General features: G+C 51.2%; 11 protein-coding genes across 11 annotated transcripts; 4 read left to right on the top strand and 7 right to left on the bottom strand.

Moving 5' to 3' along the window:
* The first annotated feature begins 3 nt into the window (after positions 1-3).
* On the top strand, positions 4-2,210 carry LOC126324540 (probable ATP-dependent RNA helicase DDX47). The gene is made up of 5 exons (XM_049995052.1): positions 4-456; positions 581-666; positions 748-1,660; positions 1,769-1,922; positions 2,005-2,210. Exons 1-3 carry the CDS (start codon positions 152-154, stop codon positions 1,635-1,637), a joined length of 1,281 nt encoding a protein of 426 aa, XP_049851009.1. The 5' UTR covers positions 4-151; the 3' UTR covers positions 1,638-1,660; positions 1,769-1,922; positions 2,005-2,210.
* Positions 2,211-2,215: 5 nt separating this feature from the next.
* Positions 2,216-4,264, bottom strand: LOC126324487 (N-alpha-acetyltransferase 35, NatC auxiliary subunit-like). The gene has a single exon (XM_049994979.1). It carries the CDS (start codon positions 4,262-4,264, stop codon positions 2,216-2,218), a length of 2,049 nt encoding a protein of 682 aa, XP_049850936.1.
* Positions 4,265-4,582: 318 nt separating this feature from the next.
* On the bottom strand, positions 4,583-6,252 carry LOC126324542 (serine/threonine-protein kinase atg1-like). The gene is made up of 2 exons (XM_049995055.1): positions 5,953-6,252; positions 4,583-5,883 (listed from the first exon to the last, which is right to left on the bottom strand). Exons 1-2 carry the CDS (start codon positions 6,193-6,195, stop codon positions 4,636-4,638), a joined length of 1,491 nt encoding a protein of 496 aa, XP_049851012.1. The 5' UTR covers positions 6,196-6,252; the 3' UTR covers positions 4,583-4,635.
* A 1,555-nt stretch (positions 6,253-7,807) lies between these two features.
* Positions 7,808-9,530, bottom strand: LOC126324523 (cap-specific mRNA (nucleoside-2'-O-)-methyltransferase 1-like). Its single transcript, XM_049995030.1, has 4 exons — positions 9,427-9,530; positions 9,300-9,371; positions 9,164-9,244; positions 7,808-9,043 (listed from the first exon to the last, which is right to left on the bottom strand). The coding sequence occupies exons 1-4, from the start codon at positions 9,488-9,490 to the stop codon at positions 7,911-7,913; spliced, it is 1,350 nt and encodes a 449-aa protein (XP_049850987.1). The 5' UTR covers positions 9,491-9,530; the 3' UTR covers positions 7,808-7,910.
* Positions 9,531-11,531: 2,001 nt separating this feature from the next.
* Positions 11,532-13,077, bottom strand: LOC126324525 (uncharacterized). Its single transcript, XM_049995032.1, has 4 exons — positions 12,820-13,077; positions 12,559-12,650; positions 12,373-12,486; positions 11,532-12,308 (listed from the first exon to the last, which is right to left on the bottom strand). The coding sequence occupies exons 1-4, from the start codon at positions 13,016-13,018 to the stop codon at positions 11,610-11,612; spliced, it is 1,104 nt and encodes a 367-aa protein (XP_049850989.1). The 5' UTR covers positions 13,019-13,077; the 3' UTR covers positions 11,532-11,609.
* On the top strand, positions 13,076-15,036 carry LOC126324524 (replication protein A 70 kDa DNA-binding subunit-like). The gene is made up of 2 exons (XM_049995031.1): positions 13,076-13,312; positions 13,380-15,036. The coding sequence occupies exons 1-2, from the start codon at positions 13,101-13,103 to the stop codon at positions 14,989-14,991; spliced, it is 1,824 nt and encodes a 607-aa protein (XP_049850988.1). The 5' UTR covers positions 13,076-13,100; the 3' UTR covers positions 14,992-15,036.
* A 52-nt stretch (positions 15,037-15,088) lies between these two features.
* LOC126324528 (probable serine/threonine-protein kinase MARK-C) lies at positions 15,089-17,070 on the top strand. Its single transcript, XM_049995036.1, has 4 exons — positions 15,089-15,234; positions 15,307-15,378; positions 15,434-15,682; positions 15,745-17,070. The coding sequence occupies exons 1-4, from the start codon at positions 15,193-15,195 to the stop codon at positions 17,068-17,070; spliced, it is 1,689 nt and encodes a 562-aa protein (XP_049850993.1). The 5' UTR covers positions 15,089-15,192.
* A 48-nt stretch (positions 17,071-17,118) lies between these two features.
* On the bottom strand, positions 17,119-18,123 carry LOC126324488 (release factor glutamine methyltransferase). The gene has a single exon (XM_049994980.1). It carries the CDS (start codon positions 18,121-18,123, stop codon positions 17,119-17,121), a length of 1,005 nt encoding a protein of 334 aa, XP_049850937.1.
* Positions 18,124-18,692: 569 nt separating this feature from the next.
* On the top strand, positions 18,693-20,926 carry LOC126324527 (uncharacterized). Its single transcript, XM_049995034.1, has 2 exons — positions 18,693-18,965; positions 19,040-20,926. The coding sequence occupies exons 1-2, from the start codon at positions 18,735-18,737 to the stop codon at positions 20,864-20,866; spliced, it is 2,058 nt and encodes a 685-aa protein (XP_049850991.1). The 5' UTR covers positions 18,693-18,734; the 3' UTR covers positions 20,867-20,926.
* On the bottom strand, positions 20,917-22,231 carry LOC126324529 (nucleoporin Nup37-like). Its single transcript, XM_049995037.1, has 3 exons — positions 22,093-22,231; positions 21,936-22,006; positions 20,917-21,877 (listed from the first exon to the last, which is right to left on the bottom strand). Exons 1-3 carry the CDS (start codon positions 22,134-22,136, stop codon positions 20,940-20,942), a joined length of 1,053 nt encoding a protein of 350 aa, XP_049850994.1. The 5' UTR covers positions 22,137-22,231; the 3' UTR covers positions 20,917-20,939.
* A 46-nt stretch (positions 22,232-22,277) lies between these two features.
* On the bottom strand, positions 22,278-25,236 carry LOC126324526 (uncharacterized). The gene is made up of 4 exons (XM_049995033.1): positions 24,928-25,236; positions 24,718-24,772; positions 24,578-24,643; positions 22,278-24,508 (listed from the first exon to the last, which is right to left on the bottom strand). Exons 1-4 carry the CDS (start codon positions 25,047-25,049, stop codon positions 22,430-22,432), a joined length of 2,322 nt encoding a protein of 773 aa, XP_049850990.1. The 5' UTR covers positions 25,050-25,236; the 3' UTR covers positions 22,278-22,429.
* Between the last annotated feature and the right edge of the window lie 36 nt (positions 25,237-25,272).

A 25,272-nucleotide genomic window follows, 5' to 3' on the forward strand; every position in this document is an offset into this window, starting at 1 on the left:
ATAATGAAAAAAAAAGCTGGACTTATCGGTAAAGCCGCCTTTTTCTCGCCAAAGTACAAAAAATCGTGACTACATTCGTGATCGTAGCACAACTCTTTTGACAACAAAAACCTATCCTCTCGTCCCGCAAGCGTGTGAGAAATGAGAAAGGATGGTGCAGACTCCTGGAGGGATTGATATAGAAGCACATCAAGATTCGGCTGCTTTGATAGACCGCGACACCGATTTCAAAGATTTAGGATTGGCAGACGTTTTGGTAGATGCCTGCAAAAGCCTAGGGTGGGTGCATCCTACACAGATACAAAAGAAAACGATCCCGTTAGGCCTCAAAAAAAAGGACGTAGTCGCTCTGGCTCAAACAGGATCCGGGAAGACGGCTGCCTTCGCACTACCCATCCTCCAAGCACTGCTGAAAGAGACCCTGCCTTTGTTCGCGGTCGTATTAGCGCCCACAAGGTACGAATGTGTCTCTATAAGGCCCTTTAGAGGTCTGCGTTCAGAAAACATTTTTCTAACCTTGTTTTTCTGTTCATTGAAAACATTTTTTTAACCTTGTTTTTCTGTTCACTGAAAATGACAGAGAATTGGCGTTCCAGATCTCCGATCAGTTCAGAGCGATCGGCTCTCAACTGGGAGTCGTCGTTGCTACCATCGTCGGCGGTGTAGGTACGTTTGATGCGCTTGCAGCCATCCTATGCCGCAAATATTTTGACATTTGTGTTTTTTTGGCATCTCGTACGGCACCAGACCACATGTCGCAGGCTATTTTTCTGGCGAAGAAGCCCCACATTGTGGTGGGAACGCCAGGAAGAATTTTGGACCACCTGCAAAATACTAAGGGGTTTTCACTGTCGAAGGCACGATTTTTGGTTTTAGACGAAGCAGACCGTTTGCTTAATTTAGAGTTCGAGAGCGCCGTTGATAAAATTCTCGAGCATTTACCTAAAAATAGGGTTTCGTTTTTGTTTTCTGCTACGATGACGTCGAAGGTGAGCAAGTTGAAGCGCGCCAGCCTTCGAAACCCCGTCAAGGTGGAGGTGGATGCAAAGTACAGAACGGTTGACACTTTGGTTCAAAACTATTTGTTTGTGCCGGAGATTTACAAGGACTGCTATCTCTATCACTTGTTGATACAATTTTCTGGAAATAGCACGATAGTGTTTACGAGCAAATGCGTAAGTGGTCAAAAATTGGCGCTCGTTTTGCGTCACTTGAATTTCAAGGCGATTCCCCTGCACGGAAAGTTATCACAAAGCAAGCGCCTCGATGCACTGAATCGGTTCAAGTCCGGGGAGAGTTTGGTTCTTGTGGCGACCGACGTGGCGAGTCGAGGGCTGCACATTCCGGACGTGGATTTGGTGATCAATTACGACATTCCGGACTCCGCGAAGGGATACATTCACCGAGTCGGGCGCACGGCGCGCGCCGGAAAGGGTGGGAGAGCGTTGAATTTGGTAACGCAGTACGACGTGGAATATTTTCAAAAGATAGAACAATATATTGGGGAAAAAATGCGGTTGTATCCAACAGAAGAGGAGGTCGTCCTGGCATCCGCGGAGAGGGTGGCCGAGGCGCAAAGGGCGGCCGCGGTCGAGATTCGAGAATTCTCGACGAAAAAGAGGAAGAGAGATGAATAGCGTAGAGAAATGTAAAAAGGGGTGTACGATATTGTGATATACATATACACATAGGTGGGAGGGGTGGGGGTGTTTTTTTTTTTTTTTGTTTTTTGGAGGGGCCGAGTTCGCGGCCTGACAGTAAGTTTTAGAGAAGGATGTTGCGCGTGGGTTTGGGGTGCATGTACAGATCGAAGCAGATGGCGAGCGCGCGTGCTGGACAGAAGTACCGCTTGCAGCTGGGAAGGGGTCGAAGCGGGAACGAGGACACGGTGCTTCACGACCTTCACGACTACCATTTTGTGGGTACGGATTTTGCGTTGCGAGCACCGTAGGAATTTTAGACGGGACAGAGGGACTGAAAAGTGATTTTGCGCCGCGCCCCAAGACGGGAGTTGTCCTCCGGAGACGGGAGCGCAGAGGAGGACGCGTCTGAGGAGGGCGAGGAACGACCAGAGGATTCAGAGGTTGGTTGACGAGATGGTCCAGCTGCACGAGAAGTGGGCGAGGATGGAGGAGGGCGGCAAGAAGGGGATGGAGAGAGTGGCGAAGAAGAAAGGGTAAGGGTGTGAAAAAAAAAAAAATAAAATTGGGTTTTTTTAGGGGGTGGAGGAATTGATTGTGATGATAGGATAGTGTTGGTGTGTGTGGAAGTCGAAATGAACGGGCAGAGCAGGTTGGGGAAACGGGTCTTGACTAGACAGGAGTTGGCGGACTTGAACGCCGTTTGAGACGGTGACGATGGCGATGGCCTTGAGCTCTTCTAGCAGGTAGGGGGGTGGTTTCGAGGTGTTGGGGAGGGGCGAGTAGTCGAGGAGAGTCTTGATGGTTTTTTGCGCGGCCATAAAGAGTTTGCTGGCGTTGGACAGGAGGTAGTGGGTGGATAGTTCGGAGGAGTGGTGAACGGGAAGGAGGTAGCTGGATTGGAACAGTTCGAAGTTCAGAGAGGGGGAGTGTATGAGTTGCGGGAAGGGGCCCATTCTTGAGCGGTACAGCGAGGCGGGAGAGCCTAGTTTGAGTCGGGGTTGGGGGAGGTAGCAGGCGCGATCGAGGGCGGCTATGTACCGGAAGATGGAGCGAGTGAGGAGTTGCCTGAGCTCGAGTTCGAGGGAGTACCAGTGTTTTTGAGGGGGGGGTTGGGTGGATGGTTTTTTTGGTTTTTTGCGGAGGGAGTTGAGTTTGTTTTGATGTGCGGTGGAGACGTGTTTTGAGAACTGGTTGTAGAGGTTAGACCTTGAAGTGTTGAGGTGATCTAGGTACCACCAGATCATGGGCATCTCGTAGGGTTCGTAGAGTTGGAGGTCGAACCCGAGGCAGATGTAGTCCAGGTTTATGGAGTGCAGGTGGTTGAGGTGCCAGTGGAAGAAGTACCGGCCGTTCGGTTCTTGCGGGTGGAGGATAGATTTTGCCTTTAGGTCGAGGATGTCGGCGTCTGGAAGGAGAGACGCCCAATTTTGGCACAGATGGGGAAGGATGCGTCTGGACCTGGGCTTGTCGTGCGCAAGACACCTGAGGTATTTAGACAGGCACACAGAGATCATAGAGAGGTGAAACTGGAGGTTTTTGTAGGTCGCTTCGAGATAGCTGGTGGGAATGCCGAACTCGGCCATGTCTTGGGCGATGGCGTCTTCCATTTTTGAATCGACGAAGCGATGTCCGCTGGGACACAGCACGTTGAGGAGTCTGGACCTCACGACGATGGGGACATTCGAGTGAGAGAGGTTCAAAATGGAAATTTTCGCGTGTCGAATCGTCCGGATTTTTTGAGGCGCCAGCGCGATCTCTTTGAGGTGGCGAATGACGCCCGCGTGGAACTCCATGCATTCTGACAGGTCCGGGCGGTTCAATATGCGAGGGACAGAGGTGGAGGACGATATTCGACGGATGATGTCTGGTTCAAACGCGCAGTCCAAATTAGTTTCGACCTCTATCTTAGATATCGCCTTCGAAGAGCGCTCCGCAGCCTCCAAATGCGCCAACGCGTCCGCGAGCCCCGCCCCGTTGTACTTCTCGAAGCAATGGTGCGCATTCAACAACGCGCAACTCCACTCCAGCCTCGCCGCCAACGCCTTCGACAGCTCGCCCCCCGCCTGTCTCAACGCCTTCGCCTGTCTCGACGCAACACCCGCCACCTTTCCGTCGTTCATGGCAACTCCGTCCAGCTCAACGCCGAAGCTGAAGTGAGAAAAACTCTCGCTCGTGTAGTTCTTGGCCCTGCAAATGCAATCCTTCACCATCGCGCACCTCCTAACCATCGTGCAGCCATACGCATGCAGCGTAGCGCTCCCCTTCAACAGGGACAAATCCTGCAAGTAATAACTCGTGTACAACGTCTGAACGAGGTTGTAACCCTGATAGTACAACGTCTCCAACTCAATCCAACGATCTATCAAATACAACTGATCCGATTCGGTCAACTTCGCCGACTCCGGCAACCTCCCCAAATGCCTCATCTCGGACAACAACAACACGCCGTCTGCCCCCATCCCGATGTCCATCTTCGGATCCATCAACTCTACCGAGCACATCGCCTCTTGCAGGGAAAACTCCTCCACAGACACTATCTCCCCCACGCCCAGCTCCTCCGACCCCTCGACTATCGCGCACCTCGCGTCCTCCCACTCCGCCTTTGCCTCGCTCTCCTTCATGCCCGAATCTGCTGCTTTCAACCAAATCAATGCGTCAAAAAAAAAAAAAAAATATAAAAAACGTACCCCCCGAACTCACTCCAGACTCCATCGCCTCCTACAAACCCCAACGTCAGCACCCTCGCGCCCCCCTCGCTACCCCCTCCCCCCCTCGGTCCACGCACCCTTTCCGTTGCCTCGCCCCTGTACCCCCCGCCCCCCCTCCGCATCCGCCCCCCGCTTCGGCGCGCTCTCTTTGGGCGCCGTCCAACGCGACGCGCTCGAACCAAGTTATTGCGCCCTGTCGACCCTCAAACGAAAAAAAAAAAGGCAAAAATAGCACCTTAAAAAAATTTTTTTGTGACTGCACAAAACGACGTGTGCAAGATCTGTCAAGACGGGAGAAACGTGCCGAGACTGGCATTGCTGATTTCTTGCATGAACTGGCGGACCGTTCTGACGTTCGACTCGTGCAACCGGTTGCTGCACGCCCTCGCGCTCTGGCCATCCGTCATCGCCGGGCAGGGGCGCGGGTGAGAATGCCCCTCGTCAGACGAGCCGAGAACGTCCAAGATGAGGAGCAGGCACCGACGAGCGTGCATCGCCGCCTTGTTGTCCAGCAAGCCGTTCGCGGACGTCGACACGTCTCTCAGATGAATCACTTCCTCAAACAGAATGGAAGCAAAATGGGGTACAAGAACGACAGGACTTTGAGAATAATTAATTATTCGTCTAAACAAAGGCGTAATCTCCTGATAGGCGTGTTGCGACCTCTTCGCGTGCTCGAGCATTCGACCCATGAGATGGCAAAACACCGGGTAATGCCTCTCAATGACCGCGTTCAGCAGCTGGAAGCGCTGGTCTCTCGGCTCGAATAACTCGGACGGAACGACCGTTGACATCGCGTTGTAGCAAATTTCCATAGCCGATATCGCAATGTAAAAACAATGGGAGAAACTCGTCGGCGCCTTCTGTAGAACGTAATCCACTGACTCTATCCAACTGGCGTATTGCTTGACTCTGTTGATGCACTCTTGCAACTCTATGTCCTTTCGAATCCACTCATGTCTGAAAAATTCGTCCCATTGCATTCTGGTGTCGACAAACGCAATGGTCCCCCTCAAAAACGACCTAGCGGATTCGGACAGCGAGGGACACCTCGACAGAATAGCATCCAAGTCAATACAACTTCCCTTTTGGTTGACGCTCCAAGATGGCGTCTCTCCTGTCAACAACTCGCACGCAATCACGCCAAACGAGTACATGTCCACCGAAGAACTGTAATTCCGACTCAACGTCTCAGGCGCCATATAAAACTTGGTGCCAAGCAACGTGTGCGCCTGCTCATCCTCCTTCAACGCTCTGGACAAGCCAAAATCTCCAAGCTTGACCGTGTAAGACAATATCGAATCCGGCTCCTCTCCGTTGTCCATCTTCAGCAGCAAATTAGACGGCTTCAAATCTCGGTGAATGAAATCGTTCTGGCGAATTGAACGCAGGCCGCACGCCACTTGCGACAACGCCCACCTCGCCTCAAACTCGCTCAACACGCGCTTCCTCGACCCCCCTCTAAGCCACTTGTACAAGTCCGTGTCGCACTTCTCCATCACAATGCAACAATCCGTGTTCCAACTCCCTCTCTTTCAAAAAAAAAAAACAAACGTTAGGGGCCAACCAAGAAATGAAAAAAAATCTCGTACAATACATACTTGAAACACTTCTATCAGCTGAACCACATTCTCGTGGTCCGAAACCTTCATGCTGGCGACCTCGTTGGACAACAACTCATTCAGCTTCTCGAACTCCATCTCAGAGTTCTGTCTCTCCTGGCGCATCATCTTCAACACGCACTCTTCTCCATGTCGATCTCGAACGACCAGCACCCGGCCAAACCCCCCCTCCCCCAACACGGAGCACACCGTATAGTCTCCAATCGATTCTCCTATCTCCATTTCTTCAGCAAAGGCGCTCGCGCAAGGCCACGCCAACCTTCACGCTGCAACCCTGAGATGCACAATAAAAAAACTCACCTTCGATCACCGCGTGACAAACGTCTCTTCGATCAAATCTCACCACCAAACGCCAAAAATTTTTTTTTTGATGCGTCAAGTACGCCAAACGGCGCAAACGTCCCCCGCCTCCCGCGTCAAAGGGGCGAAAAAAACAGCCCACTCAGAACCGGAGCGACTTCCGACCAAAAATTCCGCTCATTTCGCTCAATGCCGTTCCCCCAAATTTCGCGAGCGCAAATTTTATTTCGCACTCTCCCGATATTTAACCGCATCCCACTCAAATGTCCAGTAAAGGCGCCAAAAGCGCCCGAAGCAAACTCCCCAAGGCGCTTGCCGACGAAAGAGATAAAATAGACGTCACGCTAAAACAACCCGAACACGTACCTTATCCCCAAATGCCTTATTGTGTTTTCTCAATTTTTTGTCGCACAAATTTGTGCATTGATGTTTTCGCGAAGATTTTGACACGCAGCCGCCGCTCCGACGCAGGTACGGACACCGGAATACCATGGGCATTACGAGTCGCTGGGAATCGACAACAGCTTTTCCCTCGAGACATGGAAATCTGGCTTCTCGCTCGATATCAAGCACTTGGACGACAACGACATTGAATTCCACATTAAAGGAATCGAAGCGCCTATCGCCAACGCCCTGCGCCGAATTCTGCTGAACCACGTCCCAACCGTAGCCATTGAAAACGTCTTCATTTCGAAAAACGACTCTCCCATCGCCGACGAATTGCTCGCCCATCGCCTGGGACTCATTCCAATCCGAGTGGATTCAAGAAATTTTGATTACAGAAAAAGTGAATGTACGTCAAATTTCGTACAGGTCGCGCATATGCGTCCCTCTGCAACCACTCGTTGGACAGAGGAAATACACGCAATACTAACGTTGTATGTTGAAAAGCGTTCACCGATATCGACACAGTTGTGTTTAAGCTGAACGTGAGTTGTCCAGACACACCTAAATCCAAAGGCGCTGGCGCGCCAAGTCAGACGACTCAACTTAAGGTCTACTCGTCCGATCTCATATGGGAACCTCAGGGAGACCAAGCTGAAACTTATCGTGATAACCCTATCGCCCCGGCATTCTTGGATATTCCAATTACAATCCTAAGGGCGAATCAATCCCTAGAACTTATCTGCTACTGCGAGAAGGGCATCGGAAAGGAACACGCAAAATGGAGTCCAGTCGCCACCGCCTACTACAACTTGATGCCCGTAATCACTTTGAAAGAGCCCATTCACGGTGCTCTCGCAAAAAAACTGGTCGACACCTGTCCAATGAAGGTGTTTGACATCGAAAACGCTGAGGCAGTCGTAGCCCGCCCAGAGAGCTGCACCATGTGCAGGGAGTGCATTCGAAACCCAGAATGGGAACAGAAAATCAGACTGCAATTGGACAAAAACTGCTTCAGATTCTACGTCCAGAGCGCAGGAAACATGCCTGTAAAGGTTATTGTGCAGGAAGGATTCAGAGTTCTGCTCCAGAAAATAGAAGCTATTCAAACGGCAGCGATGAAACTAAGAACGCCAAAAATGGACGTGAATTGAACAGATATCGGCGGCAGCCACAATGTAAAATGCAACCGCGCGAAACAAAACATTTATGCAGGAATATTTAATGCTTTTTCGGTACAACTTTTTTTCGGCCTAGGGCGTACGTATTTTTTTGTGCAAAATATTCTCCTCTTCGACGATATCCATGACCAACTTCAAGGCTTTGATTTGCTTCTCCGCTAGCTTCGAGCACATGTCCTTCATACTATTCATGAATACGGAATCCCTGTTCATCCAGTCGATTGGAACGGCGGAGTTCGGACTGACCAACACGTCAGGATTTTTGCTGTGAAGTTCGTACAACCTTGAATGGAGCGTGGTCAAAAGTTTTTGGCAGAATTCCGTGTTAATTTGCTTTTTGAATCCTTTTCCTACGAGGTATCTTTCTGAATTTACGATGCGAGATCGAAGGGGCTTGACAATATAAACTTCTTCAAACATTTGAGTGGCAATAAAAATAAGCGACGCTGTCATGTGGCTGAATGTATCAAACAATTTGACAGCAAAGTGCCCCTTTTCGGCCAATATCATCGTCATAAGTGCAAATTCACTAAGAATAATTCTTCCACTAAATAACTCCTGTAAATTTTCTTTGTGTTCCCCGTCAACTTTTTGAATTTTGAAGCCTCCATCGCTCACCACAATCCCCACGTGTTCCCCTTTAGTTGCATCTACGGCAGAGCACAAATTTTCGGGGACGTATATGTCTCCTTGGTTGTCTTTTCCCCAGACGATTTCAAAGCGGGGGTTGTTTTCCAACATGGGATACCAATAGTCCTGCTTTTCGGTCATAGGCACGCGCAGCGTCATACCGAAGCCCTTCTTGAGGTTGAGCTTTTTGTCGAGCAATAGCTTGGAGAAGGCACCGGGACCACCGCAAATGTCAAAAAAGCTCCAAGATGAGGGCAAAGAGGAAAAGATCGGTACAGATTCATGCACTTGCCACAGCTTGTCTCCTGCGCGATTGGCGAATTTAGAAGATCCTCTCCGATCCTGGGGGAATTGACTATCGCGCACTTTATAATACAGATATCCTTTTCCAGCGTCAAAAAGATCGTCCATGCGACCCTTTTGCTTCCACAGCTCCTTCACGACGTCTACGGGTAGATAATCTCCCACCAGCATTCTGGATTCGTCATTCACAGGAACGGATTCAAGATCCTCGTGATCCATTTGAAATGACAAATGGCAGCTCGAAGATCTGATTTGATAGCATTCGGTTTGTTCTTTGGTACGACAATAATAGGTAAGTGGGGAAGTATGACAGAAAACGGCAAAATGTTTGACAATTGAATTCTCCCTTCGCAAAATGGCGCGCATCGATGAAAAAGCGTTTCTGAGCTTACCTATTAAGTCAGGCCTTCTGGACTCTTCTCTGAAATATTCGTGGAACGATCTCTTCCTTCGTTTGTTTGAAGACGCGTTATCTGAAACGAAAAAATTTATCAGTAAGAGAGAGAGGGAAAGTCGGATAAAGCATACATTTGTCTAAAGATGGCCCAGCCTCGACGGGGCTATGAATTTGGTCGGCATCGTGCTTTGAAACCTTGTGATCTTTTGGCGGACAAAGGGGTTAGGGCAATGACAAAAAAAATAGAATTTATACAACCTGTAGACGAGTTTGTAGGCAGATCTATTTTCGGTAGTGTCGGTACATGATCTTCCGTAGACATCGAAATGGACAGAGCAGGAGTATCTAGATAAGGTATATGCTGGACTGGTGAAGAAGCCTTTTTTTCTCTCTTTTTTTTTCCTACAGATACATCTCCGAAGGGTCCATTCTTAATTGCAACGAGTGTGCACGCAAAAATTCATTCAAGAACTGACCATTTTTCTTCATAGTCAGAAAATTCAGGCGACCTCTTTGCGCTGAATCGGGTTTCGCAGGAACACTTCGAGGGGTAAATTTTTTGAAAAAAATTTAACATTTTTTTTCGAAGATAGTTACGAAACTCTTTTGAAGATACAATTGTGACTCTGTATGTGCTTTTTTTCAGAGACGAGCGACATGAGGACAGTTTCGTGATATGCGTGCTCGTTTGAGAACCCAGATGCGAAGGTGCTTTTGCAATGCACGTCTTGTATCCTTCGAGCATTTGGCACCTTATGATATCATTTTCTATCAAAAATTTGCATTTTTTTATAATGCGCGTATAATAAAATTATGCGAAGCGCTGCCATGTGCGACACTTTTAGGCATCTTGCGTACTTTGCGAGTGATCAGTATGGACTAGAAGTCTCACCTCTAAATTTTTTTTAACTGGAGAGCCAGCGTTGCCGTCAAAATATGGAAAGTCGCGTTCTTCGCGTTCTCTGTCTCCTCAGCTTCCTTTGTCTGATCGAACTAGTCGTCGCAATAAGGGACAATCCGAATCAGCAAGAGTTTCACGAGATGACCGAGTTGACCACTAGGTACGTCGTGACCATTCGTTTAAGATAATTGCAATTTTTTTGATTATTTTCGTACAACTTTTGCGAGAGGTCAGCAATTGGAACTGGTACATTGAGAACAGGCATGACAACAACCACTGGTTCGTGCTCTTCTGCTCCCTCCGTAAGCAGGAACACCTGAATGTATATAAAGAGTGGCTGCAGGCGCACAAAAAATTGGGATTCTATGTTCGAATGGGATTCATCGACAGCGCCACCCAAACTCAGCTAATGTACAGAATAAGTCTGTACCATCGTATAGGCGCGATCGTCATCGAACCGAACTCAGACAGAGTGAAATATTATCGTGGAAAACTGACAGCTGAAGAATTCGTGCAATTTATTTCTGAAGTTTTCAAGAATAAATTTCTGTCGGTTTCTTCGCCTTCTGAGTTCGCAGGTGCGATGAATGGAGTCGGGAGGGGCTTGATTTGGCGAAGGGAGGTTGCGAAGGTCAGAGTTTTCTCGCTGACAGAAGAGCGGTCGGTGCCGCTTGCGTGGAGGTATTTGGCCGACCGAAGTGGCTACAGTTCGGTGAATTGGTACCACATTTCGCGAAAGGCGTCCGACGAATTGGTTCGACACCTGAGAGACCGCTACGGCATCGATGAAAAGACGGAGGCGCTCCTCTTTCCAGACGCGAAAAACAGCACGAATTGTCTCCTCTATAAGCCGAACGTCGACGAAGTGGAGAACGAAGGAGTGAAGTTGGAGCGAATGAAAGAATGGATTTTTCGACATCGAATTCCCTTTTTCGGCTATATGAGACCTTCGGAATTTCTGGAGTCCACTTATCCGAGGGATCGGCTCTTCCTCGTCCTGTTGGGGGCATCCGAACAAAGCAGGCTGCTCCCGATAGTCAAGGAAAGGGTGAACGCTGCGCTGAGCATGTGGAGGGCGTCTGGACAAGATGATCCTGGGTTTATCTTTCTGTGGATGGAATACTCTAAAAACACGGCGAAACCGTTCGGCGCGGACGCGAGGCGAGGATCGTTCATAGCATTGGACAGAAAGGCGTTTAAATACGCGGTCTATCCTCGAACTGTCTATCAGATGACGCCCGAAAATTTTGTGGAGTTCTTGAAAGATTCGTCGAAGCGTCATATGAAGCCGATGAAGGCGCTTTGGAAAGACAACTCGGCTTCAATTCCTAGATTCTTGGCAGAGAATTGGCAGAGCCTCTTCCTCATATTGCTGGGCATCATGTCGTTACTACTCTACAAATTGCAATAAATAACGCGTGCTGTTTGGCGTCTTTGACTAGAAAAAAATATTGAGACGCACTTTTCGACACCGAATGTAATGGTTTTTTTTATTATGTGTTGACGTCTGCACGATGCGCGCCGGTACTTTTCCTCATCATCATGCCTTGAGTACATTTTTTGGGAAAAATCCCTTTTTCTCGAAGTCGATGATGACCTCCTTGAGCAAATCCAAAGTCATAGTTGGGTAGTCGTAAGTAAATCCCAGGCTTTTGATGGCGCTTCCGTCAATGAAGGAAGAATTGTTATAGAGGAGCTCTTCGTTGATGTAGGGAGTTAGGGGTGAATCAGATATATTACTCTCCTTCAGAAGGTCGGACCAGGGCTTTAGGTGCTTCTCATTGGCGACGTCCGCGACCGTTTTCATGGCGACGGTTGTGGCCACTTTGCTCTTGATAGAACCGAGGAAAGAGACTTTGATGTTGAACAATTCAGCGATGAGGTTGCTGACGGATCCTTGGTCTGTGTCGTTGGTATCTGCCAGGTTATAGATGGATTTATCGGGCGCCTTTCCGGAACTCGCCAAAAACCACAGCGCCTTGACCACGTCGCGCACGTGGACCGTGGACAGCTTGAGGGACTTGTCCCACAGCATCTCCATCGTCTCCTTGAGCTTGACGTAGGCTGCGCCGCAAATCAAGCGAGGTGTGATTCCGCTAATGTCCCCAGGTCCGTATACGATGGCGGGGCGAACAATCACGTGGCGCACGCCCGATTTGGCGACTTCGTTCTCTCCCTCGAGAGATGCCTTCGCCAACATGGTCCACGGCTTCAGCTTGGACGACTCATTGCACGGTTTCTTTGAAAAAAATATGTGGTGTAAACATTTCCTGCAATTTTTCTAGAAAATAATATTGTCGTACCTTTCCGGAGTCGTATACTTGTGCCGTCGAGACATGTACGAACATCTTAACGTTGTTCGCCTTCGCAGCTTTCGAGGTCTCTCTGGCTACTTCGACGATGTTTTCTTGGTACAACTGGTTGCCACAGAAGGAAAAGTTTTAGTCAAGCGCGGTACAAGATTCTTTTCTTCCTCTGCCTCCACATACCTCCGGCGTCTGGCTGTACTTGGTTGTAGCGGCCAAGTTGATCGCATAGTCCCAGTTCCCCCCGTCTAACTTGAAAACGGAATCGGCCGACGCTTTTTGTGGGGTTCAAAAAAAAATGAGACCTTTTCTCTACTCACGAAACAGCAGATAGCAGGAGCGCTGCGCAGAACAATGCGAACGCGGCTGGGCAACTCTTCGCGAGCGAGAGAACAGCACTTGAACCTGACACGAAAAAAAAAGAGACATATTTACGTAACGTACAGGGTCGAGCTAAGTTAACCTGCTTATATACAACCTTGTCGCTGGCAAACACCTCTGATTCGTGCTTGGATAGAGCTGCGACTTCGGGCAGAACCTTGTCGCATACCGCAACTTTGGAAGCTAGGTTGTTGTCTACTAGATACGTCACTAAGTGCCTCCCTATGAATCCGACACCGCCCAACACGATAACTCTGGCCATTGCGTCCTGAATTGAAAACGAGTACAAGGGTTCTTGCTCTCGTTGCACTTTAAGAAAAATATTACAATCAGGGGCCAAAAAAATGCTGCTTTTTTTTCTTGTGCTTTCACTTTTTTTTCTCCTTTCTCACTGCCTCATGTCGTTTCCTGGCGGACGGCTCGACGCGGGGTGCATTCTCACCATGTACAGGATGGAGAAGGATTTGGGCCCAGTCGTCGTGCAGGTCCTAGAAATAAGGAGGATCCAGTCGACGAACAGGAATAGCTCGGACCAGGCACCGCAAGAGAGATACAAGTATGAGATGCGCGATTTCTTTCTTTTGCCCTTCGACTCTGACATTTTTCTCGATCAAAAAAAAAAGGCTCATCATCAGCGACTCCGTCCACGCCATCTCCGCCATGCTGACCACGCAGCTCAATCACCTGGCGCAGAGCGAGTTGATACAGGCCAAATGCATCGTGCGCCTTACGGAATACGTCTGTCAGCCCATCGAGTTCAAGAGCGGGAGGTTCAGAATCGTCGTGATCGTGGGCATCGAGGTCGTCTCGAAGGCGCTCGCCCACGTCATCGGGAGTCCCGTGGACGTCTCAACGCTCGAAAACGAGGAGCAGCCCCCGGTCAAGCAGGAGGCGACCAACTCCGTCTTTCCGATCAAACTTTTGGACCCGTACATTCATAAGTGGACCATCCGCGCTCGGTGTTGCAGCAAGTCAGACATCAGAACCTGGCACAACGAGAGAGGAAGCGGCCGACTCTTCTCTGTTATTCTAGTCGACGAGAGCAGTGAGATCAGAGCCACCTGCTTCCAAGACGCCGTCGACAAGTTCTTTAACTTATTCGTTGTAGACAAGGTCTACCTCATATCTCAGGGACAGTTGAAGTTCGCCAACAAAAAGTTCAGCAATGTGAAGCACGCTTATGAGTTGACGCTCGACTGCAACTCCCAAGTTACCCTGTGCAGCTCCGAACAAAACATCCCCTACCTCCACTTCGACTTCGTGTCCATCGACAGCCTCCAAGAATCCAACAAGGACGACCTGGTTGATGTCATAGGTGTTCTGGCCTCCGCCAAGCCCGTCACCGTCCTTCAGACCAAACGCGGCGATACGCCCAAAAGGTCACTCGAACTGATCGACGACACCAACCGATCCATCGAACTCACCCTCTGGGGTGACCGCGCGCTCACCTTCGACGACGTCCTGTCCCAACATGGACAAAACCCCGTCATCGCCGTCAAGGGCGCCCGAGTCAGCCTCTTCGGGGGAAAGTCTCTCTCTTCCAATAACTCTTCCGAGTTCGAAATCAACCCCGACATCCCCAGAACTAAGCAGCTGCGCCTCTGGTACAACTCGCTCTCCAGCTCCAACAAAGACGCCATTCCCTCCATCACTCAGGGCTCCAGCAGGGCGGCATTCTCCTTCAACCAACCCGAAAAGACGCTCTCGTCTATTCACTCCGAGCACCTCGGACTCAACGCCTCTGCCGACTTTCTGCACATCCCTAACGTCACCTTCACCTCCATAAAAAAGGACGGCACCCTCTGGTACAGGGCCTGCGCCAACCAAGAGTGCAGGGGCTGCAAGGTCCACGAAGACTCCGGCGGGTTTCGATGCACTCACTGCAACTCCTTCAACAACTACCAGCTCCGCTGGGTCCTCAGCATCACCGCCTTCGACCACACCGGCAAGGAATTCCTCAACGCCTTCTCCGACGTCGGCAACACCGTCATGTCCTACACCGCCGACCAGGTCTCTCAACTCAAGGACCGCAACGACGACGCCGCGTTCTACCAAATCTTCGAAGAAGCTCGCTTCAAAACCTACCACATCCGCGTCCAGGTCAAAAGCGAAGTCTACAACGACAATCAACGACTTCGTTGCAACATCATCAGCCTTGTCCCCGTTGATTTCGTCGAGGACTCAAAAAGACTCCTCGACCGCATCTCCGCTCTCCGAAACACCTCCGGTCCATAAGCGCGGAATCCATAAAAAAAAAAACCTTCTCTCTATTTCCCTGAATTTTGCGTAAAAAGTCCCCTTCCTGTCCCCAAAACGGCGAACCGCTCTCCTCGTTAGACAGTTTCTTCTCGCCCCGAGTTTACTTCAACTCGCTGTCCCCTTCCCTCGTTACTCCCTCTCGCTATCTCCGAGACCGCGAACGCGTCAACTCGGAGCATGTCCTCAGACAAAGGATGCACCCGCATCGGTCCCTATGAGGTACGTGCGCACTCCACCCACCTCCCCTGCGCACCCCCTCTCAGCCACCGCTCACCCCCCTACCATCCCCAGCTGGGCAGAACACTGGGAGAAGGCACCTTCGGAAAGGTCAGACTGGGTCACAATGTCCTCACCAAAGAAAAAGTACGTCCTTTCTCCTACGCAGCGTCGACCACTCGCGGCTAACTCAAGCTTCCAGGTCGCAGTCAAGCTCGTGCACTACAACAGAGCCAAGGGCAAGTCAGAGCGCACTCTGGTCGAACGAGAAAAGTTCGCCCTCTCTCAGCTGGACCACCCCCACATCGTCAAACTCCACCAGCTCTTCGACGACGTAACCTCCAAGTGCTATTACATCGTCGTTGAGTACGTCGGCGGAGGCGAGCTATTTGACTACATCGTATCTCGCGGAAGACTGAGGGAAAAAGACGCCCGCAAATTCATTCGACAGGTACAATTTTTTTTTTTGACAGGTTTACCTCTTTTTGACAGGTCGCCCCTAACCCCCCCAAGGTTGTCTCCGCCCTCGACTACTGCCACGCGCACCTGATCATTCACCGAGACCTAAAGCCGGAAAACGTGCTCCTCGACGAGCACCTGAACGTCAAAATCACCGACTTCGGACTGTCCAATATCATGCGCCCTGGAGAAAAATTCAAGACTTTTTGCGGCTCCCTCCACTACGCGTGTCCAGAAATACTCAGAGGGGAAGAATACGCCGGTCCTAGTGCGGATATCTGGTCCCTAGGTGTCATCTTGTACTGTTTGGCGACCGGCTCTCAGCCGTGGAACGCGTCAACAAGCAAGGACATCCTGCATCAAATATTACACGAGGGCATCCACTTCCCCGCCTGGCTCACTCCAGAATGCGTCGATCTGTTGACGCGCATGCTTTGCCTCGCTGAAAAAGACCGCATCACGCTCGAAGAAATCAAAACGCATCCGTGGATCCTGAAGGACTATGACGAACCCCCACCTTCCTATCTCCCCCCCATGCGCCCCCTCAATACCCTGGACGACGATATCATGCACCAGCTGGTGCTTATTGGATATCAGGATACCCACCAAACCAGACGGTGCATCATGCAGGGCGGTACGGGCAGCATCATCACCGCCTATCATTCACTTCTGAATCAAAAAAACCGCAAATGCGTCTTTGAGCCGGTCGTCATCTCGACCCCACTCACTTTGGCACCTCTGGACCCGCTCTATGCCCTCAACTCCCTCCCTCACCCCTCCAATCGACAGATTTATCCCCCCAAAATTTTCAGGACAAAGTCCGTCGAATCGCTGAAAACCTCCACTGACAACGCGGTCACCATCCACGTCTCCGACGCCAGCCTCTCCACTGCCCAGAAAACGCCGCACCCCTCGGAGCTCGCGCACCCCACCAAGCCGAACCAACTCAAATGCAAGCACCGATTCCTCAGTCGCATCAAAGTTTCCTTCACCAAACACTCCTTCTGGCGACTCCTCGTTCAAGGGACCCGCAACGCGCGCCTGCGCGCCAACAGCCCCTCCCCGAAAAAAGAGCCTAGCTCTCAGCAGGTCATCGAGAAACTCTCCGAGGCCGATCTCGAGAGCATCTCTCTCCTCATCCAAAAAAACAGCGGCAAGTGTCCCAGAATCAAACGTCGTCCGATCCTCTCCAACCGACGCACGATCAACGAGTCAAAATCCAACATCTCAGATCTCTTCACTCTCCCCTCCTCCGAGGATGTCAGCTCGGCGTATCGCGCTCGCGAGTGGGTCAACATCAACCTCCACATGCGGTGGCAAAACGAGTCCGTAGCCCTTTCGAACGCCTCTAAACGCGCACGATCAAGATGCGATCTTTGAAAAAACGTTTCTTTTTTTTTTTTTTTTTGTCTCCGCCTCCAAGGTGCATTAAGACATTTTTTTAAACACCAGGCATCTCATGCGTCCGCACGGGTCTCTGATACTCGCCTCGTGACGCATCGCGCCTTTGAATAGCTCGCGAACGCCCTCTTCTTGCCACGAGCCTATCTCCAGAACCAGATGTCCATTCGCCTTCAGAACGGACGGAACTTGCCGCGCTAGGGCCCGGTAGGCCCTCAGTCCGTCCTCTGATCCATCAAGCGCCACTTTTGGCTCGTAATCGGCCACGCTCTTCGGGAGACGCGTCCAGTCTTCGCGAGTCAAATAAGGCGGGTTCGACACCACGATGTCGAAACCTCCAAGACTCGGGTGGACGCGCGGGGGCGCGCGACCGCCCGTTTCGAACGTCCAATCGGCGTGTATGAACTGAACGGCGTCGCTCAAACCCAAAATTTTAGCATTTTTCTTCGCTACATTTAAGGCGTCTTTGCTGATGTCCACGGCGCATCCCCTCCAATCGTCCCGTACACGGCCGTCCATCCCGGGTGCGGAGACGCCCTGACACGGCCGTAGTTCCTTGAGGATGGAGAGGATGACGCATCCCGTCCCCGTCCCCAGATCCAATATTTTTCCACCACGCTTCGCCAGCCGCAAAGCAGCCGAGACCAACGTTTCGGTTTCCGGTCTCGGAATGAGCGTCGACGGGTTCACTTCGAACTCCAGACCCCAAAACTCCCGAACGCCGCAAATGTAAGCCATGGGCATCTCTTCCTGACGCAGGCGAACCAGCCGCATCAGTCGGGCGCGTTGCCGCTCGGACAGCGTCAACGAAGGGTTCAAAACCACGTGTTCTCGGCTCTTCCCAATCGCCATAGACACCAACAACGCAGACTCCAGAGACGCGTCACGTACGGACTGAACGGACCTCAGGCGGTCGCCAACGAGCTTCCTGGACGCCGACACGGTGACGGATGCCGATTCTTCGGTCTTTCGGCGGGCCGAGAATCGACAAAATCCGCGGCGAAGAGACGCAATCGCGCGTTCGCCGTACATCTCTCGCCCTCCAAAAAATTTTTAAACATTTTTAGTAATTTTTGTCATAAGGGCTGCTCGGGTCGGACTCTTCCGCGACGCGCGGCCGGCGGCAACGGGGCTCGCTCACTCGTTTGACCGCATCGAAATTGAGGCGGTAGTAGACAATCGAACCACTTCTGGACACAACCGCCAAGTACATGTCGCGCGCGTCCGGCATGCGCCGACGCCACGCCCTCAGCCTTGTCGCGTCGATGCACTCGTCTTCCAGAACTGGAACCACGACGCGCGTCGGGCCCTGGAGCGGTGGGGTGAGTCACGGGGCGCCTGTCTCAAAAAAAATTTCCATACGTTTTTTTCCGATTCGGCCCTCAAGTGGTCGAAACCGTCGAGCTGGACGACTGTGGCGCGGTCCCACAGCTTGGATCGGAGGAGGTCGTTCGCCACTCTGCGCAGCAGGTCCTGGCGCGCGCCATCTAACGGGCGCGCGCCTTCTCGCTGGTCCTCTGCCATGTTGAAAGCTCGGAAAACCAGAATCTGGCACAAATCACCAATCTTTAAAATTTCTGCCAATTTTTTCCGGTATTTTAGTAGTCTGTTCGTATGCCTCGGTTGGCGTCGTTCGGTGTCCTATGCAGCAAATTCTCCCCGTCATCAACAAGATCCAAGATGCCCTAGCCCTGGCCGAGGAGGACAGCTTCATAGATCTCCCCCAAATCGTGGTGGTGGGGAGCCAAAGCTCCGGAAAGAGCTCGGTCCTGGAGTCGATCGTGGGAAGAGACTTTCTGCCGAGAGGCGTCGGAATCGTGACGAGGTGTCCGCTCATACTCCAACTCATCAACCTCAAGCGTGGCGAAGGAGACGTACGCGCTCTCTATACATATGTGTGTGTGTGAGTGTATACGGATATATGTGCTGACGAAAGGGCGCGACGCAGACAGAGTGGGGAGAGTTTTTACACCTGCCGGACAAGAAGTTTACAAATTTTTTGGAGATTCGGAGGGAGATAGAGGCGGAGACCAACCACATCGTTGGAGGAAAGGGCGACAAGGCGATTAGTTCCAAGCCCATCAACTTGCGCATTTACAGCCCCTACGTGCCCACTTTGACGATGGTCGACCTCCCCGGCTTGACCAAGGTGGCGATTGGCAATCAGCCGCACAACATAGACGTGCTGATTCGCGACTTGGTCATGAAGTTCATCGCGAATTCTGGCACCATCATTTTGGCCATTTCTCCCGCCAACGTCGACTTGGCCAATAGCGATTCGCTCAAACTCGCGAGAGAGGTCGACCCCAGCGGCTCCAGGACCATAGGCGTCCTCACCAAGCTCGACCTCATGGACCAGGGGACGGACGCCATGCCGGTCCTCACCGGCAAGGTCTACCCCCTGAAACTGGGATTCGTGGGCGTGGTCAATCGGTCACAACAAGACATCAACGCCAATAGAGACATTCGCGATGCGCTGGACCACGAACAAGAGTTCTTCTCGCGACATCCTGCCTACTCCACCATCAAACACAAATGCGGATATCCTTATTTAATTTCTCGCCTCAACAAGGTCTTCCTCAAGGAAATCAGCAATTCTCTCCCCAGAACCATCCAGCTCCTTCAAAACAACCTCCACAACGCTCAGGAAAAAGTGCGGTCTTTCGGAAAGCCCATAGACGTCGGCAACAGAGGTATCATCCTCCTCGACGTCATCGTCCAGTTCTTCAACTCGTACACCGCCTCTCTCGACGGCCACATCCCGGACTCCTTCCAGGGAGGGCTCTACGGCGGCGCCAGGCTCGCCCAAATCTTCTCCAGAGACCTCGAGGCCAATCTCGACAAAATGCTCTCTTCCAAGCATATAACAGACCAAGAAATTGAACACATCATCTACAACTCTGCCGGCATCAGGGGAAACATCTACTTCTCAGACTACGCGTTCTCGTTCCTGGTAAAGACCTACATCAACTCCATGCGAGAGCCAATCATGGACTGCCTTCAAAGCGTCTACCACGAACTCTACAACATCGTCTGCGATATCCAACTCCCGGAATTCGAGAGGTTTCCCGCCGTCCGAGAACGCATCTACGCCATCTACCAATGCCTCCTGGACACACTCCTGGAACCCACCAAGTCCATGATCGACGACGTCTTGAACATGGAAAAAAAATACATCAACATCTACCACCCGGATTTCGTCCGACCGGAATTCTCCTCCGGCAACCCCATCCTGTCTTCCGACATAAACGACCCCGTCCCGTCATCCTCTGCTGACAAGTCCGCGAAGTCCGACCCCGCGTCCTCGGAACACTCCCCGGACCGCACCGCGCCCAACTCGCAGCGCAAGCCTTCCGTCAACAAATCCTCCCTGTTTCTGAAGCCCCGACAAGACTCCAAAGAGTCGAAGAACAAAAAGCCGTTCTGGAAACGCATGTTCAACCAAAGCAACCCCACCCTGAAACCGGGCAAGCTCTGCTCCAACAGCAAGCCGCCCCACTTCCAGGTGGACCTCCTCAAGTCCCTCGCCGGCTCGTACATCGACATCGTCAGCAAGAACATGCGCGACCGCATTCCAAAGATCCTCACACACTTCCTCATAAACGCGTCCAAAGAAAAGCTGCAAATCCAGCTCATGGAAGCGCTCTACAAGGAAGAACTCGTCGACGACCTAATCGTCGAATCCAGCCAGACCTCCGAAGAGAGGAAGCGATACATGCGCGTTGTCCAGATGCTGGAAAGCGCTCTGTCCATCCTTACCACCGCCGAATTTTGAAAGAAACCAAATTCTTTCGTTATACACACAATTTGAAAATTCTTGATATATTTTTCAAAAAGTTTTTTTTTTATCAAGCGATTAACGTGAACGCCAAATTTCGGCTGTCGCCCGCCACCAGGCACGCCGCGTCCTGCATCCAGGACAGTCCTCCGATGGCCTGCGCCTCCTGAGGGGCCGCGTAGAGCCTCTTAGATTGGTGGTTGTAGTCCCAGATGCTGACGTTCGAGGGCGCACAGATGGTTGAAAACAAATTTTGATGCGTTAACGACCATCTGAAACGGTTCGAGCAGGCGGAGTTGGGCGGGCCAAACGCGGTGTGGTGCGGGACGCCTATTCTCGGATCCAGATTCCACAGGGCCCATTTCTGACCAACGGAGGCGCCGAACCAGCTCGGGTTTCGAGTGTTCCAATCGGCGCTTGTCAGCGGCGTCTCCTTCGCAAAGACCGAATTCTGTATCACCTTCGACCGAATGTCGATAAACTTGATGGCGCCACATTGCTCGGCCACAAACAGTGTGTTCGGCGCATGGGCGCTCAGCCTCACCGAGACTCCAGGAGAGCCGAGAAAGATGGTGTCGACCAACTGCTTGGTTTCCAAATTCCACAGCTGGGCAGTTCGGTGGTCGCCCACAAGCGCCACGTGGAAGCAAACGCCGCCCTCGGACTCAGCGGGACGAAACGCTATGTCGTTAACGTATTCAGGCTGTTCAAGTAGCTGAACCTGTTTTCTGCCCGTTTCGGACACACAGTAATGATAAACGAATCGGTCGTCACACGCAACGCACAATTCGAGCCTAGTCGACACAGAAGACTCTTCCGCGTCGGAAATAGGACAGATCGTTCTAGGAGACCACGCCATGGTAAGCACGCGCGACGGGGCGATAAACCCCGTCACGCGGTCGAATTGGAACAACTCTATCGCGCATCCAGGGCCCCGGCGGTCATCGGGCGCCACATGCCTCGGTACGTCGCTGGTTCTACGCAGCACGTTCACGCTCGAATCGACGCCTAAAACGATCGCCGATCAGTCACCCTTCTGAGAAGCGTCAGAAAAAAAAAGTCGTACCGTATGCGAGCAGGTGGAAACTCGCTTCGAACGGAGAACACTCCACGCTGATGGGCATCGAGAAGGACGCGCTTTTTTGCGGAAGTGGTCAGCAGGGGGCGCGTGGCTCGCAGGCGAGCGAGGGGCTTCGTGCGTCTGCGGGGAGACGCGCGCGTACACTTCGAGCGTTCCCGTGGTTATGGGCGCATTTTTCTGGCTCATGATAGACGCCGAGCGAAGAGAAGTCCCATACGCGGGCGTCTTAATGGGACTCTGTGAGACATTCGGGGAAAAACCCTGGCGCGCGGTCGCCTGCATCGTCCGTACCGAGTGCGTTTGGCAGGAAAAAAAAAAAAAAAGAAAAATTTAGAAGTTTTTTTTTTTAGAGGGGTGGGCCAAGTATTCTCTTCGTGAGAGACACGCTAGTTCTTGCCTAACGAGCGGCGTTTTGATCGGGTGCGGGTTCAGGTCCGTTTTTTTTTGTAGACAGGCACAGTCGGCTAGAGAAGAAGCGGTCATTTTTTGACGCCGGGTCCAGGAATGGTGCCACCGCTGGTCAGAAGTCCAGAAGGGCCGAGAGAAGCACGTATGTGAATGGGAGGGTTATTTATAGGCGCGCACGAAGGCGCCTTTTCGTCGGGATGAATGTCAGGCGGGCGTTGTCTTGATTTATCCAATACAGCGGCGCTGCCTGCCGCTTTCGGACATCCTGCTTTTCTTTGAATGCAGTGAATGTAAAGCCACGGATCCGAGCTCAGTGAGGTGACGTCTGGACGTTCGGATTCCAATGGCGTAAGACAACGTTGAAGAAAAGCTTTGGCTTCTCCAGAAATTCCTTTAGCTAATTTTTCTGGAAAAACAACTTGTATATTAGAATGGATCATACTTTGCTCGCATATTGCTTTTTGGATCAACCCATTTCCGAACGGTTTGCACCCAAATAGCATTTGATAGACAATGACGCCCGTACTCCAAACGTCCACTTTGCTGGAGATGTGTGGGTTTTTTCCCGCGAAGCATTCGGGAGGCAAGTACCAGTACGTGCCCGCCCCTTGAGATGTGAGTTCGATGGCGTCCGAGTTTGTGTCCATGATTTTGGACAGACCAAAGTCGGCAATCTTGATGTATCCGTCTTCGTCGAAGAGAATGTTCGCGGGTTTTAAATCGTAATGAATGATTTTTTGCTTTCTAGTCGCCAAATATTTCAGTCCTTCGACGATTTGGTACGCGAGAATGCGCGCCTCGCCTTCAGACAGCATCCGGTGCTGTTTCAAATATAAATCTAAATCTCCGTTTTTGCAATATTGCATAATGACGCAAAACGTATTTTTGTCGACTTCGAAGTAATCATACAAACGAACCACTCTGGGGTGCACCAACGTCTTGTGAATGTCGCACTCTCTCTTAGAATGACGTATATAGTTGCTCTTTTTTTCCAGCGGCCAGTTCCCGTTGAGCTGGTGGATCTTGCAAGCAACCTCTCGAAACTCGCATAGGTCGTACGCGTGATAGACTTCTGAGAACCCGCCTTTTCCCAATAAACTCAATATAAGATACCGACCATTTAAAACCGGGAAGTGGTTCCAACTAGAGGCGTTTTCTTCTTGAATTCTTCTAAATTCCTTCAGGTGAAGAGTCGTTTTTATTTCTAATAGCTCAAGCTCCCTCGAAATGTTCATCTCCATGTTCTTCAAAGCGATCCCCCGCAACTTCAGAACTTGTTCCTGCAATAAAATATTCTCCATCTCTTCTGCCGCGACCTGCGATGACTCGCAATCCCAGCCGGTAGGAGACGCCTTTTCGCTCGCAGTTCCATTCAGAGCCAATTGATTTTTTCTCTTCTGTACGTTCCTCTTGGCCCTTTCCAATGCCGCCTTTTCTTCCTCCAGCTGCTCCGACTTCAACTTTAGTCTAAAATGAGTCCCCCCCATCGTATAGCGCTGCTCTTCTCCGACCACTATCCCAAACCTCATCGCCCTCTCTGCCAACAACTCCCTCACGAACACGCGATGCTTGCTCTCAAAGCTTCTCAACAACTTGCACACCTCGCCAAATACCCTTTCCCTGTACAAACACTCTTGCTCCCTCATCTCCTGCTCCCTCCTCGCCCACATCTGCTCCTTCCTCTCCAACTCCTGCTCCAGCCTTTCTATCTCACCCAACAACACGTCCTGATTCTGCAACTGTCTGCTCAAATCGCCCATCGTATCCAAATCCTGGTCCCCTCTTGCGCACCTTCTGTCACAAGACAACCCACCTTCCTCGTCACTCGCGTCCTTGGACGAAAACGGCATCTTAACCCCTCCTCCTGCCTGCAGCGCCGAATCCGCCGCTCCTCCACTGCCAGCATTCTTCTGAATCCAAACCTCAATCCCCTTCTGTCCCCTCAACTTCCTCTCAACCTGCTCCCCCTCACCCGCCTTCCTGCCCTTCACTGGACTCAACGGCTCGGAACACGATTCGTTCAAACTCGTACTCAACGACAGGTTCCCTCTCTCCTTTATCCTTCTAAACCTGTCTCGCACCTGCGTCGGCGTCCTCCCCTCCAACAACTCGCTAATCCTCGTCCACGCCCTCCCGTACTTGTTTATCCCCTTTTCAAAAAAAAAACGCCTCAGCAATACGAAACCATATACAATATGCACAATAACGACTCAATATACCTCTAATATCCTCTCGTCTTCCGTTCGACTAAACTTTCTCTTCTTACTCGCTCCCCAATCCGTCCTCTTCCGTCCGCACGTTCAACCTCGTAAGCCCTCTCTGTTAAGACAATAAAATGGCGCAGTGCCCCTCCGCGTACTTCATATTCTCCGTCGCTGGCGCTGATGTCCTGACCACTGCCGACCGTTATACACCTTGAAAAAATTTTTTTTTAGACACCTATCTTATAACGTCCACCGCGTTCAGACCTTAGCACCGACAAACGCCCCTCACCTCTGACACCGCCTATCCCCTCTTTACCAACTTCTCAACTCAGTCTCACCAGATCTTTGTCATTCACTCAACGTACTTCGCCAACCCATCGTCTTGACCATCCACTCCCTCCTCAGCCATGTTCCTCTTCGTTCTGCTCCCTTCGATGCAACCCTTCAACAACATCCCTCCAAATTCTGGCGCATTCTCCCCGGCCATCTCGCACCTCAGAATTCACTAAATCCTAAGCAGCCCTCTGCTAGCACTCCAACTCCTGAAAAATATGCAAACGAGCTTAAAACCACACTGGGCAAGCAGACAGTCAGACGTCGTCTAATCACCTTCCGGAAGTTCGCACTCTGATATTAAAATATCAACTGTACACAATCTCAAAAAATCACGCAATTTTAACGCTTCGATTAATTTTCCAAGCCCGTCCCAT

The sequence above is a fragment of the Schistocerca gregaria genome, unplaced genomic scaffold (assembly GCF_023897955.1).
Source record: "Schistocerca gregaria isolate iqSchGreg1 unplaced genomic scaffold, iqSchGreg1.2 ptg000888l, whole genome shotgun sequence".
Lineage (NCBI taxonomy): Eukaryota > Metazoa > Arthropoda > Insecta > Orthoptera > Acrididae > Schistocerca > Schistocerca gregaria.

Excerpts from the sequence above, each read along its gene's own strand:
- LOC126324526 (XM_049995033.1), bottom strand. The coding sequence starts at position 25,049 with ATGGCCGGGGAGAATGCGCCAGAATTTGGAGGGATGTTGTTGAAGGGT. Across the intron at positions 24,773-24,927 it reads CAAGACGATGGGTTGGCGAA|GTGTATAACGGTCGGCAGTG; the intron begins GTACGTTGAGTG and ends AATTTTTTCAAG. Across the intron at positions 24,644-24,717 it reads CCAGCGACGGAGAATATGAA|AGGACGGATTGGGGAGCGAG; the intron begins GTACGCGGAGGG and ends TGCGGACGGAAG.
- LOC126324488 (XM_049994980.1), bottom strand. The coding sequence starts at position 18,123 with ATGTACGGCGAACGCGCGATTGCGTCTCTTCGCCGCGGATTTTGTCGA.
- LOC126324525 (XM_049995032.1), bottom strand. The coding sequence starts at position 13,018 with ATGGCCAGAGTTATCGTGTTGGGCGGTGTCGGATTCATAGGGAGGCAC. Across the intron at positions 12,651-12,819 it reads GGTTAACTTAGCTCGACCCT|CGTCGGCCGATTCCGTTTTC; the intron begins GTACGTTACGTA and ends CCCCACAAAAAG. Across the intron at positions 12,309-12,372 it reads AAGTATACGACTCCGGAAAG|AAACCGTGCAATGAGTCGTC; the intron begins GTACGACAATAT and ends TTTTTTTCAAAG.
- LOC126324527 (XM_049995034.1), top strand. The coding sequence starts at position 18,735 with ATGCAGCAAATTCTCCCCGTCATCAACAAGATCCAAGATGCCCTAGCC. Across the intron at positions 18,966-19,039 it reads TCAAGCGTGGCGAAGGAGAC|ACAGAGTGGGGAGAGTTTTT; the intron begins GTACGCGCTCTC and ends GGCGCGACGCAG.
- LOC126324487 (XM_049994979.1), bottom strand. The coding sequence starts at position 4,264 with ATGAAGGAGAGCGAGGCAAAGGCGGAGTGGGAGGACGCGAGGTGCGCG.
- LOC126324528 (XM_049995036.1), top strand. The coding sequence starts at position 15,193 with ATGTCCTCAGACAAAGGATGCACCCGCATCGGTCCCTATGAG. Across the intron at positions 15,235-15,306 it reads CCCGCATCGGTCCCTATGAG|CTGGGCAGAACACTGGGAGA; the intron begins GTACGTGCGCAC and ends TACCATCCCCAG. Across the intron at positions 15,379-15,433 it reads ATGTCCTCACCAAAGAAAAA|GTCGCAGTCAAGCTCGTGCA; the intron begins GTACGTCCTTTC and ends TCAAGCTTCCAG.
- LOC126324523 (XM_049995030.1), bottom strand. The coding sequence starts at position 9,490 with ATGTCTACGGAAGATCATGTACCGACACTACCGAAAATAGATCTGCCT. Across the intron at positions 9,372-9,426 it reads GCCTACAAACTCGTCTACAG|ATCACAAGGTTTCAAAGCAC; the intron begins GTTGTATAAATT and ends GTCCGCCAAAAG. Across the intron at positions 9,245-9,299 it reads TGGGCCATCTTTAGACAAAT|ATAACGCGTCTTCAAACAAA; the intron begins GTATGCTTTATC and ends TTTTCGTTTCAG.
- LOC126324524 (XM_049995031.1), top strand. The coding sequence starts at position 13,101 with ATGCTGCTTTTTTTTCTTGTGCTTTCACTTTTTTTTCTCCTTTCTCAC. Across the intron at positions 13,313-13,379 it reads GCACCGCAAGAGAGATACAA|GCTCATCATCAGCGACTCCG; the intron begins GTATGAGATGCG and ends CAAAAAAAAAAG.
- LOC126324529 (XM_049995037.1), bottom strand. The coding sequence starts at position 22,136 with ATGAGCCAGAAAAATGCGCCCATAACCACGGGAACGCTCGAAGT. Across the intron at positions 22,007-22,092 it reads ACCACGGGAACGCTCGAAGT|CGCGTCCTTCTCGATGCCCA; the intron begins GTACGCGCGCGT and ends TCCGCAAAAAAG. Across the intron at positions 21,878-21,935 it reads TTTCCACCTGCTCGCATACG|GCGTCGATTCGAGCGTGAAC; the intron begins GTACGACTTTTT and ends CGATCGTTTTAG.
- LOC126324542 (XM_049995055.1), bottom strand. The coding sequence starts at position 6,195 with ATGGAGATAGGAGAATCGATTGGAGACTATACGGTGTGCTCCGTGTTG. Across the intron at positions 5,884-5,952 it reads AGCTGATAGAAGTGTTTCAA|AGAGGGAGTTGGAACACGGA; the intron begins GTATGTATTGTA and ends TTTTTTTGAAAG.
- LOC126324540 (XM_049995052.1), top strand. The coding sequence starts at position 152 with ATGGTGCAGACTCCTGGAGGGATTGATATAGAAGCACATCAAGATTCG. Across the intron at positions 457-580 it reads GTCGTATTAGCGCCCACAAG|AGAATTGGCGTTCCAGATCT; the intron begins GTACGAATGTGT and ends TGAAAATGACAG. Across the intron at positions 667-747 it reads TACCATCGTCGGCGGTGTAG|ACCACATGTCGCAGGCTATT; the intron begins GTACGTTTGATG and ends GTACGGCACCAG.